The 16545-nt window shown below is 48.6% G+C and overlaps 3 protein-coding genes and 1 long non-coding RNA gene across 6 annotated transcripts in view; 2 read left to right on the plus strand and 2 right to left on the minus strand.

Annotated features, from left to right (window-relative positions):
* Nucleotides 1–1547: 1547 nt before the first annotated feature.
* Nucleotides 1548–2829, plus strand: inha (inhibin subunit alpha). Its single transcript, XM_076155246.1, has 2 exons — nt 1548–1854; nt 2072–2829. Exons 1-2 carry the CDS (start codon nt 1548–1550, stop codon nt 2827–2829), a joined length of 1065 nt encoding a protein of 354 aa, XP_076011361.1.
* A 1343-nt stretch (nt 2830–4172) lies between these two features.
* LOC143004399 (gap junction gamma-1 protein-like) lies at nt 4173–11190 on the minus strand. 3 transcript variants are annotated; one of them, XM_076155245.1, is made up of 5 exons: nt 10964–11190; nt 6975–7246; nt 6662–6890; nt 5882–6571; nt 4173–5640 (listed from the first exon to the last, which is right to left on the minus strand). In XM_076155245.1, the coding sequence occupies exons 2-5, from the start codon at nt 7212–7214 to the stop codon at nt 5627–5629; spliced, it is 1173 nt and encodes a 390-aa protein (XP_076011360.1). In that variant the 5' UTR covers nt 7215–7246; nt 10964–11190; the 3' UTR covers nt 4173–5626. The 3 variants fall into 3 exon arrangements, with proteins under 3 accessions (XP_076011360.1, XP_076011358.1, XP_076011359.1); XM_076155243.1 differs by having other exon boundaries at nt 10909–11189; XM_076155244.1 differs by lacking the exon at nt 10964–11190 and adding an exon at nt 10780–10909.
* Nucleotides 7253–10112, plus strand: LOC143004400 (uncharacterized). Its single transcript, XR_012963958.1, has 2 exons — nt 7253–8190; nt 8568–10112. It is a non-coding gene; the product is annotated as an uncharacterized LOC143004400 (long non-coding RNA).
* Nucleotides 11191–13479: 2289 nt separating the features above from the next.
* Nucleotides 13480–16545, minus strand: part of stk11ip (serine/threonine kinase 11 interacting protein) — a 17989-nt gene continuing 14923 nt past the window's right edge. The window contains 3 exon segments of the mRNA XM_076155237.1: nt 13480–14208; nt 14320–14543; nt 15693–15775. Coding sequence (XP_076011352.1) covers nt 14065–14208; nt 14320–14543; nt 15693–15775 — 451 coding nt within the window. The 3' untranslated portion in view covers nt 13480–14064.

The following is a 16545-nucleotide window of genomic DNA, read 5'->3' on the forward strand; positions in this document are numbered from 1 at the left end:
AATATGAAATTAAAATAAAAACCAGTCATTTCATTTGTAATCTTCTAAAATATCATGGCATCATTTCTCAATTAGAACATATTGGGTAAAGAGATAGTTGGACTTCTTTGTTTCACAGTTTGGTCTTTATGTGACATTCAACACGTGACTGTTGTTCCCAAAGTACAATTTGGCTTTTACAGTTGTTTCCACGTGCTGAAGAGCCTGAGGCCCGAGGAACCAGCTTCATTCATGAGCTCTGAACAAGCTAACACCCTCAGACAGGTTGATTACACGAAGCCCCTCTGGGTCTCATCTATAGGAGACGTCCTGTCACCATCAATCAGCTCAATGTTCTGTACCTGAAAACAATCTCACACACACACAAGTCCCTGTCCTCTGAAACACGAGGTATATAAGGTAAGATCCTGCACCATTCTGACCTGGATCACATCAGGAATTCCTTTAATATTCCTCTCATCCCTTCCTGGTGTCTTTAGTGGGCGGGGCTTAAACACAAGGAAAAGGAGGAAGTTAAGGTTGATGCCTGGTGAAATGCATCCAGACAGACGAATCCAATGCTTCTGAACTCGACCTGACAACCTCACTTTGACCTCTGTGACATGATGACATCAACATGTAACACACACAAGACCGTTTTCACTCAGTGTGCAAAACGTCAACATATCCTCTTTAATCTCTCCTTTTACTGTATGGGTGAATGTGAATGTGGCCTAAAAGTGGATTCAACCTTTAAATGAACAGCTTGTTAATCACTCCTTTGTTTAATAATTTACCTTCAAAGTCATATTTCACTCATTTGCAATTTTGTGCAAATATCTGTACTTCCTTCCACTTAAATAGACGTTATGAAAACAAAGTGCTGCGCTGAAACACATTCAAGGCCACTAAGATAAAGACCACACACAGTAAATGAGTGTGTTGAGTGGGAAAACAGGTGTGTGTGTGTGTGTGTGTGTGAGAGAGACATCGCTGCTGTGTTAGTCAAAGCTACATGTGTTGTTATTTTGTATGCAAACACAAACAGCAAGGCTATGACCGATCATCTAGCGGCTGATTGTCTTGACGGGTTCAAACCCAGACATATGGACTTGCAAAGCAACATGCAGCCTTTCACACTCTGTGGCTGCGGAGGGAAATGTTTGCAGAAACACACGACGCAACATCCCAGCCGTCAAGGTCGCTCTGTGCTATCTGCTCTCTGTAGACTGGAAACATTGTGCTTCTCTCTGCAGACGCTTTTCACTTTGTCTCCTCCAAACTCCCAGATAGCAGGAGTGCCAATAAAAAAAATGCTGCTTGTGTGTGGGTGTGTGTGGGTGTGTGTGTGTGTGCGTGCGTATGTGCATGTGTGTGTGTGTGTGTGTGTAATCAGGAAAGGAAGGTGGAGTGCAGATTGCGGTGGTGAGAGAAAGTGGAAAGTCACAGGAGGAGAGGATCACTATTCTGCAAGGAGCTGGAATACTACATTTTTGGGAGTGGTCTTGTGTTCCAGTCCACTTGGTCTCCGGTGACTCTGTGTCGTGTCCGTGATCCTCTGCCCGGTCATGGTGTCCTGGGCCCTGCTCCTCCTGGGCTCAGTGTGGCTCCACAGCCTGACACAAGCCTGCTGTGGAGACGAGCTGCCTCGGGAAGCAGTGCTGGACTGGCTCAGGGAGAGCGTTCTGGAGGGCCTGGGCCTGGAGGAACCGCCTGTGCCCACACCGCAGGGGCCAGATGGGAACACAGAGGGGCCAGAGGCCATGCACGGGCACCACAGGTACCCCAGGACCAGCTGGACGGCGTGGGTAAACCAGAACCAAGCTAACAGTCCCAACTACGAAACCTCTCAGATTATCCTCTTCCCCAGTTCAGGTAGGAAACTGTTCTTCCAGTGATCTCATCTCATTCCAAACACGTTAAACTTAAAGTATGGACAAATGGAACTTTGTATATAATAATCACACAACTATCAAAATGTAAAATATGGTGATGTCATTGTTTCCTAAATCTTGCAGGCCATGAATGCCTCTGTTAGATTCAGGTAACACAGTTAGTAAGTGTATCTTCCCTCTATCTGCTTCTTCTGCAGACTCATCCTGTACCAGATCTGACTCCGTTCCCGGAGAACCCGCCAAAGGCCACTTCACATATTACTTCCAGCCTTCCATGAACAGCCTGGAGACTCTGGTGACTTCAGCCAGTTTCTGGTTCTACGCAGGAGACGGAGCCACAACCAACTCCTCTGCTCCACTCTTCATTCTGTCCCCAGCACAGCAGCTTCTTCCTCTTCAGGCGGCAGAGGCTCCATCCGTGAGCAACTCTGATGGGTGGACCACCTACCACCTGGACCAGAAACCCCGGGCCTCTGTGTCTGAAGGCCCTTTTGTGCTTCAGGTCCGCTGTCCCACCTGTCAATGCCACGCCAACGAACCAGACAAAATGCCTTTCCTTCATCTCCACGCCCGGCCTCAACATCCTAAACGTTTCCCCAGACACGCCGGCGCCACCACCATCCCCTGGTCGCCTTCGGCTCTTGGCCTGCTACAGCGCCCCCCTCAGGAGAGATCGCAACACAGCGACTGCCATCGAGAGGAGATGGAGATCAGCTTCGAGGAGCTGGGCTGGGACAACTGGATCATTGAGCCAAAAGTGCTGACGTTCCACTACTGCCATGGCAACTGCTCGACGGCAGACCGCACTGCCGCCAGCCTGGGGATCACGCAGTGCTGCGCTCCGGTCCCAGGGACCATGAAGTCTGTGAGGATCACCACCACGTCTGATGGAGGATACTCATACAAATATGAGACTCTGCCCAACATCGTACCTGAAGAGTGCACCTGCATCTGATCAATACACTGCTTTGACTTCAGCCATTTGTTGTTCGTTACATTTCTTTAACTTTGCCTGCAAAACATACATTAGTCATGTCTCCATGTAGTTCCAGTGTTAGGAGGGTCGTGTGCACAGGGCTGTTTATGTCACATGCTGTCTGAAACGTCCATTGAAACTTATATTGCCTTTTTTCTAGAGAATGAATTAACAATTTTGTTTCTGCTTGTTTGAGAAATTGGATCCAGCAAATACCTGCCATATGAACTAAATTGATTATTGTAATTATTAATGATTAAAACTGTTCCACTGATCAATACAATTGATCGAATTTGGCTCCCAATACCTTGAGTACAAATGGGCCTAAACCTATAGTGTTAACCAATAAATGATGTTTCTCACACCGACAGCTCAGTAAACTCACCTGCTGTTAGCTGGTTGATCATGTTATTAGGAGCTTATTTGTGTTCTTCCAAAGATCAATAAACAGAAGTAAACACCAATTTCCTGCTTTGACATTGAGCACGCACACACACACACACACACACACACACGGAACCTGATCCACAGCGCTGAAGTGATAATTAAATCACTTCAATCCATGAAAATTGCTCGTTTCATTTCCCTTCTTGCACACACCAGACTCACGCGTGTGCGGACGGAACCATGTGTGCAGAAGCCACGGGGGTGGTCCAGGTGTCCTATGGAACGTTTGCAGTATACATTTGCTTCAGTCAATAACTATAGTAATGATAAACTATTAACACACGAATAAAGACGAGTTTGGTTTGAGTTGGACGTAAATGTGTGAAGTGAAGTGAAGGCTAAGCTGCTTACACTCTCTGCCTCTCCTCCCTCCAGCTGTATAATAAGCTTCAGCGTCTATGACTCTGCTTCAACACTAGGGGGCGACGTTGAGCTAATATAGCTGCTCCACGCAAAGAGGAAGTCTGCTGTAAGATACATGTATAAATAAAAGGACTTAAGGGAACAAAACTTACACCGAAATGTGCTTTAACGTTCCAATTTCCAAAATACAGAGTTAATGTTACTGCTATGGTGTTCAAAGAAACAAATGACTAGACATTAAATGTGTTTTTAATTATACATGTGTTGATCAACTTATAAGCAACTACCCAGCATTGGATTTAGGATAGAGCACATTACTCAAAATTAAGGACTTGCAATGCCAGAACTTAATGTTCAAACGAACTGCAAACTGTTTTCCCTCTGCGTTAAGCCTTCATGAAGCTCAAACTTGATTGACGCTCATCTGGATCTACTGATGAGCACGTAGTTAGAATGCTGGAACAATTCCAAACTGAAACTGATTGATGGTAAAAAAAAAAAAACTCACAAGAAAATCTAATTGCACACAAAAAAAAAAACATCCAGTTCAAATATATTTTATTTTCTCTGAAGACAATCATTTCTACAGTTACAAAACTACAAAAACTTAGACAAAAAGTTGAAGTACCATATTGAAAATGGAACGGCGTACCTTGGAATAAGCAGAAAAACAATGTGAGATGATTACAAAAATACAGCATCCAAAAAAATCCCACCAAACCACAAAACCAACCAGTGGGCGATTAAAAAAAAATGGCAACGCTGACGGCTGAAAAACAAAGCGGCAAACTGTATTGGTGGGGCAGCAGGCTGTCCTGCTGCGGGGGTTTGCAGTCTTCTCGCCTCCACCGAGCGCCGACGTCTGAGCGCAGAGGAGAGAGGCGACGACGCCAAAGACGGAAAATGCGTCTGGGGCGAACGAGACCGTCGACATGAAAAGGACAAGGGACGGAAACTTTGTTGACAGGAGCCCACAGGCCAGACGTTTCCAGCTGGGGGAGCAAAACCCACAAAAGCAGAATGGAAAATATTGTAATGGTTCCTTTTCCGTTTGTAATTTAAGGGGGGAAAGGCTTCGCTCAACATCCAAAGAGTCCACTTTCTCATCGCTCACGTGAATTCATTTTGGCATCCCGGGGTCTCAAAGCACTCCCGTCTAGATGGGTTCTAATCCCACAGAGACTCATCTAGAGCCTCGGTCCAGTCGTAGTAAAAGTACTGATAAAACAAACGCTGGAATGTTTTAAATTAGGCGATTGTACAAAAAAGGGAGAAAGGACACAAAAGGAGAAAAAAAAAAGAGAAAAAGATTGTTGGAAATCCCTTAAAAAGCGCGTGGAGGAACATTTCCCGTCGGTCAAGAATTCAAGCATTTCCCAGGTAAACACTTTGGCCAATGGGAGTGAATGTACAGGCTTCGGAAATGAAATGATGTGAACTTCTGGCCGACGGATGAAAATCGCCGCAAATATGAAAGCCGTCCTCGAGTTAAAAGGCAAAGAAACCAAACGCGACTCTCCCGCCGACCGGTTGGAGCCGCTCGCCCCTCCTCCCCCGACCGGAACGTGGCGGCAGACAACTTTGGGCTGAAGGACGGGGAGGCCGGCGAGCAGGAAGTAGAGCAGAGTGTGTGGCAGGCTTTCAAGTGTAACGTCGTGGAGCTCAACCGCTGTCACAGTTTGGCCAGATTGCTTTGTAAATTGATTTCTTTTTCTTTTGGCTGACCCTTAATACTGAATACGGCATATCTTTCCCATTCACACACCAACAGACACTCTATCACACACACACACACACACACACACACACACACACACACACACACACACTAATACACACACACACACACATGCACACACAGGCTTCGGTCTCCCTCAGTGGTCTGACTGCATTCCCATATGTGCTTCCCCCATGTGTTTAAGGCCAGTAGGAATGGGAGGACAGACGTTTGAGGCAGGAAGCACGCTCAGGCATGTATTCCTGCAAGAGAGAGAGAGACAGGGAGGGAGAGAGAGAGAGAGAGAGAGAGAGAGGGAGAGGGAGAGGGAGAGGGAATTCATTGAGTGTATAGGAGCACAGAACCCGTCTGAGGCTTTAAATGACAAAATGGATGCCGTGAAATTAACAAACGTGAAGCAGAAATGTTGTAAACTAAACAAAGCTGAGAGAAAGAGTTCAGGTATTTCACAGTTTGTTACTCGGGGTAGGAACAACCTCTGACCTTTATCGCTGGCCTCTCCCTTCTTCTCCTGGGCGAAGTTGAGTCGGTTCTGCTCGGCAGGCGACTGTGCGACGGCGTGGACCTCGGGGCTGCTGCTCCGTGACGGGCTGCCCTCGTCCGCCTGATAGGCCAGGTCCAGGTGCTGCTGCGCCAGCTTCAGGTGCCTCCGCAGCCTCTCCAGCTCGTTGCTCGAAGGCGCCTCGTCACCGAAGCTCTCCCTGCCGGAGTCTCCCAGTGGCGAGTCCCTCAGCTGTCCTTTCAGTTTCTCCTTCTTCGTGGCGGCGTGGTAGCCCGGCGGCGCCGTGGGCAGGGGGATGCGGCGGCACTCGGTTGCGGCCGGGGTGGCGCGCGAGTTGAGGGTGGCCCGCCTGCGGAAGGTGTCACGGATGCCGCCGATCCCGACATGGACAATTTCCAGGAGGGTGAGCAGCAGGCAGAGGAAGGACACGACGTACATCACCAGCAGAAATATGGTCTTCTCCGTGGGGCGGGAGACGAAGCAGTCCACCGTGTGCGGGCACGGCGAGCGCGTGCAGATGTAAGAGGGCGCGACCTCCAAGCCGTAAAGGACGTACTGGCCGAAGAGGAAGGACACTTCAAAGGCAGAGCGCCACAGCAGCTGGCACACGTACACCTTCATCAGGCCGTCACGCAGGATCCGCCGGCGGCCATCGTGCTTTTTCTCTGAACCTTGAAGACGGACGAGAGCACAAACGCGCTGGTTAGAGTCCCACAGATTTCAAAACAAAAATCAGTCAGCCAACCAAACTCTCACAGTACCTTTATCCGGTTTGTCCTGCTTCTCCGGTTCGATCTCCTCTGTGATCATGGGGTCTTCCTCTCCGTTGTCCTCCGCCTCCTCGTAGTCCCTGACGGCCCCGCGGCTCACGATGGGCATCCTCTTCTTCGGTTTGCTCTTGAGCAGCCGGTACTCGCCGTCGTCCATGCGAGCGATCTTGTGCATGGCGAAGCCCAGGTACATGATGGTGGGTGTGGTGATCATGATCACCTGAGGAAACATCAGACGCCAGCCTGGTTCAGCATGTGGCTCAGTGCAGACATATCACAGAGCACAGATAGAGATCCTGCTCACCTGAAAGATCCAGAAGCGGACGTGTGAGAGCGGGGCGAAGGCGTCGTAGCACACGTTCTCACACCCGGGCTGCTGCGTGTTGCACGCAAACTTGCTCTGTTCATCGTAGTAGATGGTTTCACCCCCGACGGCCGTCAGCACGATGCGAAAGATAATGAGCATCGTCAGCCAGATCTTCCCCACAAAGGTGGAGTGGTTGGAGATCTCATCCAGGAGGCGAGTTAGGAAGCTCCAGCTCATGGTGCCGAGGTGACCGTGGAGCTAAAACAGCTCTGAGGTGGAACACAAGAGATGACAGGGTGTTAACAGGTTGATGTATCGGTGTAAAGAGGCGCTGCTCAGCTCAGATCCTCTCCTTGGCCTCAGGCTTTGTTCTAAGCAGACAAATGCCACCGAAATTCAAGCAACTAAACAACAAGGGATGGCCTGCTGCCCAATCGGATGCTGGTTGTAGAAGCCTGTAGTCCAGGTCGTCTCTGGTAAACACTGCATTCTTGCATCTCACTGCTACGCTGAGCCATCAAAGCCTCCACCGACAAGTCACAGCTAGCTGAGAGAAGCCTGCATGCATCTGTACAGCTCAGTACAGCTCAGCCTGCACGGCCAAGATATGTGAAGAGAACACACAGCAGGACGTCGTCTTCAGCTCAGGCCATCGCCCGGGAACAACGTCATCCTACTGGGATGACTCTGAAACAGGGATTTGGGTTTGATAAACATTACGACACCGTTTAGTCTCCAAGACAGAACTTATTAGGAGAACGTCTCCCTGACAACCATCTGATCCCTCAAACTGGCAGCAGCACATTCCACACAGCACTCACACACACACATCCAAAACCAACAGAAGACAAAGCTGAGACATTTAGGTCCAAATCAAACAAACTGCTGTCCTGACCGGTCCACTCATCTCCTGGTGAGACCTCACCGGATCAGAAGGGTGAGCAACAACCACTTTGGCCTCCCTCCCCCCCTCACTCCATCGCCAAGCATTCCATGACTCCAAGCATCTCCATGATTACCAGTCCTCTGCGGGCACGTCTCCTCAGATTAGGTATGCATGACCCAGCGCCCCCGCCAGGTGAGTCATCCTGTCTTTCCCACCAAACCCTTTAAAAGAGGAAAAGTGCTGGGTAAACTCAGGCTTCTCCGTGCCACGTCGCGGTCCCGTCGCCTTCCCGGCAAAGCCAAAGACAAACACGCACGAGCTGGCCAAGTCTCAGATGAAAGGAGAGAATCATCAAAACTTAAAACCTAAGCTGCCACAACCTGTAATCAAGAGCCGGCGAGGGCTTTACTTTACATCCTGAGGGCCAGAGAGAGGGAGAGAGAAGCAGAGAGAGAGACACTTCAGGTGTGTGAGGAGGCCGTCGGGCTTTAACTACAGCACTCTGACCTTTGGGGAACTGGCCGATGGTTCGCCAAGTCTTTATTCTTGGTGGCGAGAAGTGCTGACGTGGTTTACGCCGCCGCCGCCCCCCCCCCATAGGAGAACTGTAACAAGCACTGCTGACGGCCTGTCCCTTTAAACGCCTCCGTCTGGCCCCATTTCGTGTGTGTGTGGGGGGGGGGGGGGGGGGGGGGGGACAAAAGCCAGGACAAAAGCAATTTGGAGAAATGAGAGGGATTGTGTGTGAGCTTATACACGTGTAAACACAGAGGAGGCATCAGTGTAATCAGACTGGCCTCTCCTCTACTCCTGCGCTGCTTCATTTCACGGGGAAACATTCTGCTCCTCTTTCTTCTCTCCTTCATCACCTCTACCATCTTTCCTTCTTCTTCTTCTTCTTCCCCTCCTTTCTCACCCTCATCACATCCCAGGTTTCCTCTCTCACTTCTTCTCGACCCTGTGTCTGTCCCGCTTCTCTTCTCATTTCCCCCACTTGGACCCGATCGATCTTTCCTCCTTTCCAATTTCTCTCTCTCTCTTGCAATCGACTCCTTCCCTCCTCCTGCGACTGATCAGATAACATTCAAACCAAACTGTGAAATCCTCAGCCTGAAGTACTTTCTGCTGTCAAAACTCATTCACTTGCACTAAGGAAACAGAAAGGTGTCAAGGGAGCACGCAGACACCGCCGTACTGATCCGTCTCACCAAGCTCTCCAAAATGCAGCTCGCCATTTAAATCTGAACTTTAACAAGTTCCCACCTGCGTTTATCCTACAACCTTTGAACTACCACCCAAGTATTCCACCTAGACTCCCTTGACCTTGCCAGCAGAAGAGGTCCGGACTATTTACTTGTTTTGAGCAGAGATTGAGGGGACTGCTCCTTTAACGGCACAGATTTCTCCATTACACGTCCAGATAATCAGGGTTCAATCTTTAAAACCATAAGATCCGATTGCTCTCAGGTGCTTTTCGTGTCTTTTGTCTTCCATAAAGCCACACCTGCGGCTTTAAATGGGACCGACGGAGGGAACGGATAGAAATCGTTCTTGGCACTAAACGGTTTCTCTTGGCTCAAAGTGACTTGAGTCTAGCGGCTGTGGACAGGCGAGCCAAAGCGTTTCTGTAATTTCAGACGGTGGCCGTGGTGCATGAATGGATCCTGTCCAGGTTGCGTTCACTGTCATATGAACAAAACAGTGCACGGAGAGGTTTCCAGGGCAAAAACAAAAGGGAGAGAATTGAAACCCACTGGAGTCTGAGCACAGGGAGAAGAAGAAGAAGAAGAAGAAGAGCAATCACCTAGAAACTCTACTTCAGGTGGAAAGTTGAGAAATTGTCACAGGAGAAAATGCAAAATTTAAAAAAAATAAAAATCACGCCAGCATAATCCACGAGGGAGTTTTGTAATCAAGTTTTTTTTTTTTAAGAACGACAAAAAAAACTTTAAATGACTCAGGGGTCTCATCTTACTTTAACAAACTATTCAAAATAGGGTTAGAAGCTGAGCCGCCTGCTCAGTTTTGGTCACATAATTATGAGTTACGATACAGGATCACAAATATAATACCCAGACTAAAAATGGCAAAGAAAAAAAGTGTGAAGAAGAAATGTGACAAAAACACTTTAAACCCATATATTTTCCTGTCAAGCATGGCACACACACACACACACACACACACACACACACACACACACACACACACACACACACACACACACACACACACACACACACACACACACACACACACACACACACACACACACACACACACACACACACACACTTTCTGCTGAGCAAAGAGCGGCTTTATTTGCCCCATTTTACTGGCCCATTCTCTTTTTCTTAAAGAGTTAAAAGAAAGAAAAGAGGAGAAAAGCCTCCATGCGCACAAAGCCAAATGCGAGTGAACATTCCTGCCTTAACCAGAAGCAGAGAGCTGGGATTTGTGCGGGTTCAGGGAGCAGACAGAGGGCACCCGAAATCCCCACGGAGCCTGAAGAGACACCGCACCTACACTGAACGCACCATCAAAGTCGCCATCCCGTGCGAGTAAACGGTTAAAAAGTCCAAACGAGACTTAAAAATACGCCACGGGACAAAGTTTGCTGAGTCAGACTGGAGTGTTTTGGAAATTGTGGCATTCCTGGAGGAAAACAGAGCTCGGCCACGTTTTAGTGAGGAGGGGGGGGCAACAAAAATCCGGGGATGGAGCAAACACGATTATAGAGAAAGAAAAGGGGAAAAATTGCAAAAAGGCGCTCAAAAAGAATTCAGTTTCGCGTGCGTTTTGTTGTTTAGCGGCGTTAAACGAAGCTTTAAGTATTCATGCGCGTGTTCGCCACAGAGCTTTAAAGTTTAATTCCCCTTGGAGGCTCGGAACTCTGGAACTTTGTGTGCAGAAACTCACCGCTCTCCGGCAGACAGGACGCGGGGCCACGCTCCCAAAAGCGACACACACACAAAAAGCAAGAAAACAAAACCCGACGGGTAAAACAGACCTGCTGGACAAAAACTCCACAAAAAGACTTGAACTCACTTTAAAAAGAGATGAAATGCTCTAAATCGGGCTCTTTCCGGATGTGAGCACCCACCTCCTGCGATCCAATCTGCGCGTCTTTCTCCTGCGCTTAATTGCTCGACCAGGTTTTCCTAATTAGTGCGCGTCTCATCCGAGCAGCCTGCAGTGTGGAGCCGCGCAGCACCATGTGACCCCATGTGTCGGGGTCGCAAACAACAGGAGAAAAGACGACAGAGCTTTGATTCTCCAGATCTCCTGCTCCCCTCCTCCTCCTCTCCCTCCCGCACCTCCTCCACGTAACTCGGCCCCATTCAAGCAGAGGAGGCCCCTCCGCCTGAAACCTGAGCTGCACAATGTGGACTACCGTTTTGCCCTCACGACAAAGAACTATGGGAATCCTATTATACACGTTAGGAGGAGGAGGGGGGAATCAGGGAACACCTAAACTTCAGGTCTCCATAGGGATTTTATAGGAATTTCATAGGGGATAAAAAAAAAAGTACAATAAAGCTGTTATATGACACTTTATCCAAGCGCCTATAGGAATGTACTGGAATATCCAGTCCCACTGTGAGGCCACCTAATGAGGGCTCACACCCTTTGTTCAACTCATAATCCTGTTTATATTTAATATACAGGGCCAGATTCATGTGCTAAGGGGCCCAGGGGGCAAAGATCTGCTAAAGGTCCCCCACTCCACCCCAAAGCATTTACCTCAGGCTGGACATTCCACGGGCTGGAAGAGGACGAGGGAGATCTCAAAGAAAGAAAGCTTCTTCGATGACACAAGCCGATGTGTGTGTTCCGACCAGACTACGATGTCACCAGACCATCATCATCATCATCGTGTGACCGCAGCTTCAACTCATGGACGTTCACCAGCCAATAGGAGTAAGGCACGAAATGTCCTGAGGATGTTCACTCATTCATTCATCGCACAACTGGAACATTTTGGGGCGACGTGGGCGTCTGGGGATCCAGGCAAGGCCCCCCACTTCTCCCAGCTGGTGATCGGGTGCATTTATATTTATCCCCATCCAAAAGAGCTCCACTCCTGTTGTAAGAAACATTTACCATTTGTCTTTTCCTAAGGACCCCTCTGGCAGCCTCTCCAGGACCCCGTGACAGCGCCTGGACCACAGGTTTGGCATCCCCCCCGGTCTGACGGAGCGATGCGTGACTGCAGCTTTTAGACGAGGAGGCCCACCGTCCAAGAATTGAGTCGAGTCGTGTGTTCAGGAAAACAACAGATTTCTTGCTGTCATGCACAGAGCAGCTGTAGTCGTCCTGATTTACCAGAGGATTGTGGGAAGGCAGATCGGACCAGATGTGTGTGTGGCTGCATCCCAGCTCGCTCTCACACTAACTGTCCTCTGATCCCAGCATCAACACACTCATCTCTGCAGTGAAGAGTGGAATCATCCTACTCAGTCCAATTTAACTCTACGTGCTCATTAAGAATGGTCTATGAGAGAGAGAGAGAGAGAGAGAGAGAGAGAGAGAGGAACAGGAAGCTCAGTAACAAAGTCCAACTAAGGTGATCTATAACTAACAAGATCAGTTTCTTCGTTATTAAGTATAATAACGAAGAGTCTCTCAAAGGACAGCTATACCAAGTCCAGAGGTTTTCAGGATCAATGAATGAATCAAAGGGTTGCACATCAGGGATATCACACCATGTGATCATTGGACCGGGTTCACTGGAAGAAGTGGGGATTGAATAATCACTATGGGGAAGAGGCTACTATCATATCATCTACAATGTACAGGAGGAGGAGGAGGAGGAAAACAAGAAGAACCATGGGACGAGAGGAGTGGACTCGCCTGTGTGCCGGCCACAAACCAACACAAAGGAGGAGACAGGGTTGGGCTCATTGAGCGGGCTGAAGCGGGTGAGCCCCCCCTCCCCTGGTTCTGTGTGTAAACGGGCTCCTGTAGCTCCTCTGGGGGTTTGCGTTGGACTCCCGGGTGCAATTGAAGGTGAAGCCTGCAGGTTTTGGGAGCATGTGTGCGGCACATGTGTGCAGCACCGGAGCTTAGAGAAATATTTACTCTGTGAAATTGGTTAACGTCCCATTCACACAACCCCAGCCTGGAAACAGACGTGGCTCAAGCTATGGTACACTTACAGAGGAGCGACGGCGGAAAGAAAACTTAATCCGGGAATCAAATGTTCAGGGCGTCTTCTTCTTCTTCTTCTTCTTCTGCAGCTTTAACCGCCTCTGCCTTCAAACACAGCAGAACTAATAACATAAAGAGGAAATGGGACATTAAAGGAACAGAAGGAAAGGGAAAATAAAAATGGTAGAATTATCACCAGACTTCAGCAGAAACTTCAGCAAACTGTGAAATTAAACTCATTGGGTGACGGACAGATGAATAGAGCAGGGGGTCAAAGGTCACAGTAGGAATCTGTCAGTCTTCTTTTCACCAATTAGGGACAGAGCTTAAAGGAGAGATACATGCGTGTGCCTCTGCAGCACGTGTGGGGGAGGATTCTAGCTCAAAGCTCAAAATATGTAAAATCCTTAAAAGATGGATTTTGGTCATGAATACTGCATCTCTCTTATGAATGATAGAGAATTTCACTTGTTTTTACCAGACATTTGTTTTTTATTCATATAAAAATAAAAATACATTTTTTCCTTTAACCCATTATGAACACTTGTAAATAAATGACATCACCGGTGCAGAAGTGTCAGTAAATTAACTCAAACTGTGCCGACTGATCACTTAGTGAGGGAACATAATAACAACTAGATCACATTTTTAACTGACAAACATTTACCAATAACTTCAGTTAATGAAGAAAGTGATGAAGAACCAATAACACACAACTCACACACCCAGGCCGCCTGAAGATAAAAACCTAAAGAGATAAATTAACTTTTCTTCTTCCAGTTACATGTCTGTAGATTTGAAGGTCTGGTATTGTTTTCTACTCTCTCTCTCACACACACACACACACACACACACACACGGGTGCACACAAGCACACAATAAGCCGCAAAACTGTCATGGAAACAGGACTTTGCGACTCGGTGGTTTCGTAGGTATTTGCCATGTTCCCGGGTTGCGTGACGGATGTTTACGGAAACATGTTGTGTTCTGTGTGTGTGTGGGGACTGAAGAGGACACACACACACACACACACAAACACTCTCTCTCTCTCTCTCAAACGTCAGCAGCGTCTTGTGAGCTGGTGATGAGTTTGACTCCAAACATGGCCTCCCACTGTGTGGTGACCCAGGCCAGCAGAGCCTGGAGGAGCTCCTGGCTCCCCGAGCGCACACACCACGTCTTCTCCTGCTTTACCGTCTGCACCGCAAAACACAACACACACACACACCGACAATTAGCAGGTGGACAAGACCAATCAACCGATGAAATCATCAATATCTGAGCCGATGAGGATCCTGGCGCTCTGACCTCGTCGTAAAGCTTGATGTCCATCCTGCACGGGTCGGACGGCCACAGCTGCACCGAGCTCACGCAGCTGATGGGTTGGGTTTCCACCACGGCGACCCCGCCGCTGGACGGCCCTCCGCTTTCGTCTGTCGTCTCCGCCGCGCTCTTCCTCCACTGATGGTCCTCGTCCAGCAGGTAGAGAGTTTCCCGCGTGGCGAGCACGGTCACCGGCGTCCAAACGCCCTCTGACAGAAACACATGACCATCATCAAATTTAAATGACGGATGAACTCTGCTGCCCCTGTGGTTGCTGAAGGAACTGCATGCTGCCAATGTTTCACTTTGAATCCTTGAGCATGGGAGCAACAAATACTAACCTACACTTCAAATGAACACCAGATAAATGTGGCAGCCATCTCTTCCCTATTATCGCCTTCTGAGTTGTTGCAATACTTTTACATGCGTGTCAAAACACACACACACACACTCGTGTACCGGCGACTGAACAAGCAGCGCTGTCAGGTCTGAGTTGCAGCTCTGTGAGACGAGCTGCTTCATGTCAAAAGAGCAGAATGTCAGAGGCGCTCAGGGGCAGATCAAGGCACGCAGAAATTAGGGTCCTTGGAATTCCAGGACGTTCCAGCTGTGCGGCCCTGCGGCTACCTTGGCTTCACGTGTGCCTGCTGAAAGCCGAGGTGGGGAGGGAGCGAGGGAAGGAGGGAGGGAGCGAGGGAAGGAGGGAGCGAGGGAGCGAGGGAAGCAGGGAGCGAGGGAAGCAGGGAGCGAGGGAAGGAGGGAGCGAGGGAAGGAGGGAGCGAGGGAAGCAGGGAGCATGCATGTTGACCATCTGTTCCCCTGTCCAGTCAAAACAGAACAGCCCCTCCCAGGATGAGGTCATAGGTCAAACCTCCCCGCTTTGTTTTCCTCGATAAACCCAAAACTATCCAGGTGAATTTTTTAAACCTTTGCCATGTCTTAACATACAAGAAAAACTATCACCACTATGCATACTGAGTGACAACAGCCTGACAACAGTTACTGCCTCCCTCTGAACTGCGTCAGAGCCTGAGCGGGCAAAACATTAAGAGACAGACAATAACCTGTAACATGTTCACGGGCGAGTCCAACCAGGTGTGTAGGCCGTGAAGTCGTGTGTGTGTGTGTGTGTGTGTGTGTGTTACACGTTGCCATAAACATGAAGTGACTAATCGGTGGTTAAGCCGTGGGTTTGGCTGGCAGGACACATCGGTGTAGGCGTATAAGTAGAGTTTGGATTCTTTGGCGATGATGAACACAGACTTCCAAGCTTTATACGACGAAGACGGGGCGATGAAGAAACAGGTAACAAAGTGTAGTGTGCTTTTTTTCCAGGATGGGCGTTGACGTCTCCTCACCTTGCAGGAGCAGCGCCAGCAGGTAGAAGAACTGCAGCTGGCCGTCCTCCACGTCTGCCTGCATGTCCTCGCACACCAGGGGCCTGACCAGATCACAATCAACATCATATCAACACACACACACACACACACACACACACACACACAGTGAGAGCTGCCAGGGTCTGGAGCAGATAGGAGAGGGTGCTGTGGTATGTGGCGGGGCAGGTGCTGAGCTGCTGAGATGTTCCTCACATGGAAACACTTCCATCACACACGGGGTGAATTTCACAGCTATGCTCAAGCAAAGGGGATAATTGACATAATAACAGCTGACAGAGTTTGGGGATTGTGCAAACAGTGGAAGTGCATTCTGGGAGTGCGGTTTCCTGTAAAAGGTTTTTTTTATTTTTCCCCGTTGCAGAGGAGGATAAATGAGCGGGCTGGTTAGAAGCCTGGATGCTGTAAACTCTTCATCTACTTTGTGTTCAGGAAACTAGTTTGTTCCAGCGTGTTTGCCATCGTGTCTGATCGCCACGGTCACCAGACAGTGTGTGGTTTGTTCTCAGGATGGATTTAAGCAGCGCCGCTATCTTGCGTTCTTATCTGACGTACATGAAGAAGAGCCAAAGTCATTCAAACACAAAATGATTCCACTTCTTAACTCAATTTAAGGAAATTCTTTGTTCTTACCTGTGGGAAAGAAGAAACCAGGGACTTTTTCATTTTCTAAAAATATGTCTGATTCGTTAAAGAGAAGCTAGATGAATTAAAATCTCCCGTAAATTACTTCTAGAATAAAATAAATAAGTACATTCTTCTCAGACGAACCCAATTTAAAAAGAGAATCAATGTTTCTTTCCAGCAAAATCAA

The sequence above is a fragment of the Genypterus blacodes genome, unplaced genomic scaffold, assembly GCF_046128005.1.
Source record: "Genypterus blacodes isolate CSIRO-AG114 ecotype Tasmania unplaced genomic scaffold, CSIRO-AGI_Gbla_v1 ptg000066l_1, whole genome shotgun sequence".
NCBI lineage: Eukaryota > Metazoa > Chordata > Actinopteri > Ophidiiformes > Ophidiidae > Genypterus > Genypterus blacodes.

Excerpts from the sequence above, each read along its gene's own strand:
- LOC143004399 (XM_076155245.1), bottom strand. The coding sequence starts at position 7,214 with ATGAGCTGGAGCTTCCTAACTCGCCTCCTGGATGAGATCTCCAACCAC. Across the intron at positions 6,891-6,974 it reads TCCGCTTCTGGATCTTTCAG|GTGATCATGATCACCACACC; the intron begins GTGAGCAGGATC and ends ATGTTTCCTCAG. Across the intron at positions 6,572-6,661 it reads GCAGGACAAACCGGATAAAG|GTTCAGAGAAAAAGCACGAT; the intron begins GTACTGTGAGAG and ends TCCGTCTTCAAG.
- inha (XM_076155246.1), top strand. The coding sequence starts at position 1,548 with ATGGTGTCCTGGGCCCTGCTCCTCCTGGGCTCAGTGTGGCTCCACAGC. Across the intron at positions 1,855-2,071 it reads TATCCTCTTCCCCAGTTCAG|ACTCATCCTGTACCAGATCT; the intron begins GTAGGAAACTGT and ends CTTCTTCTGCAG.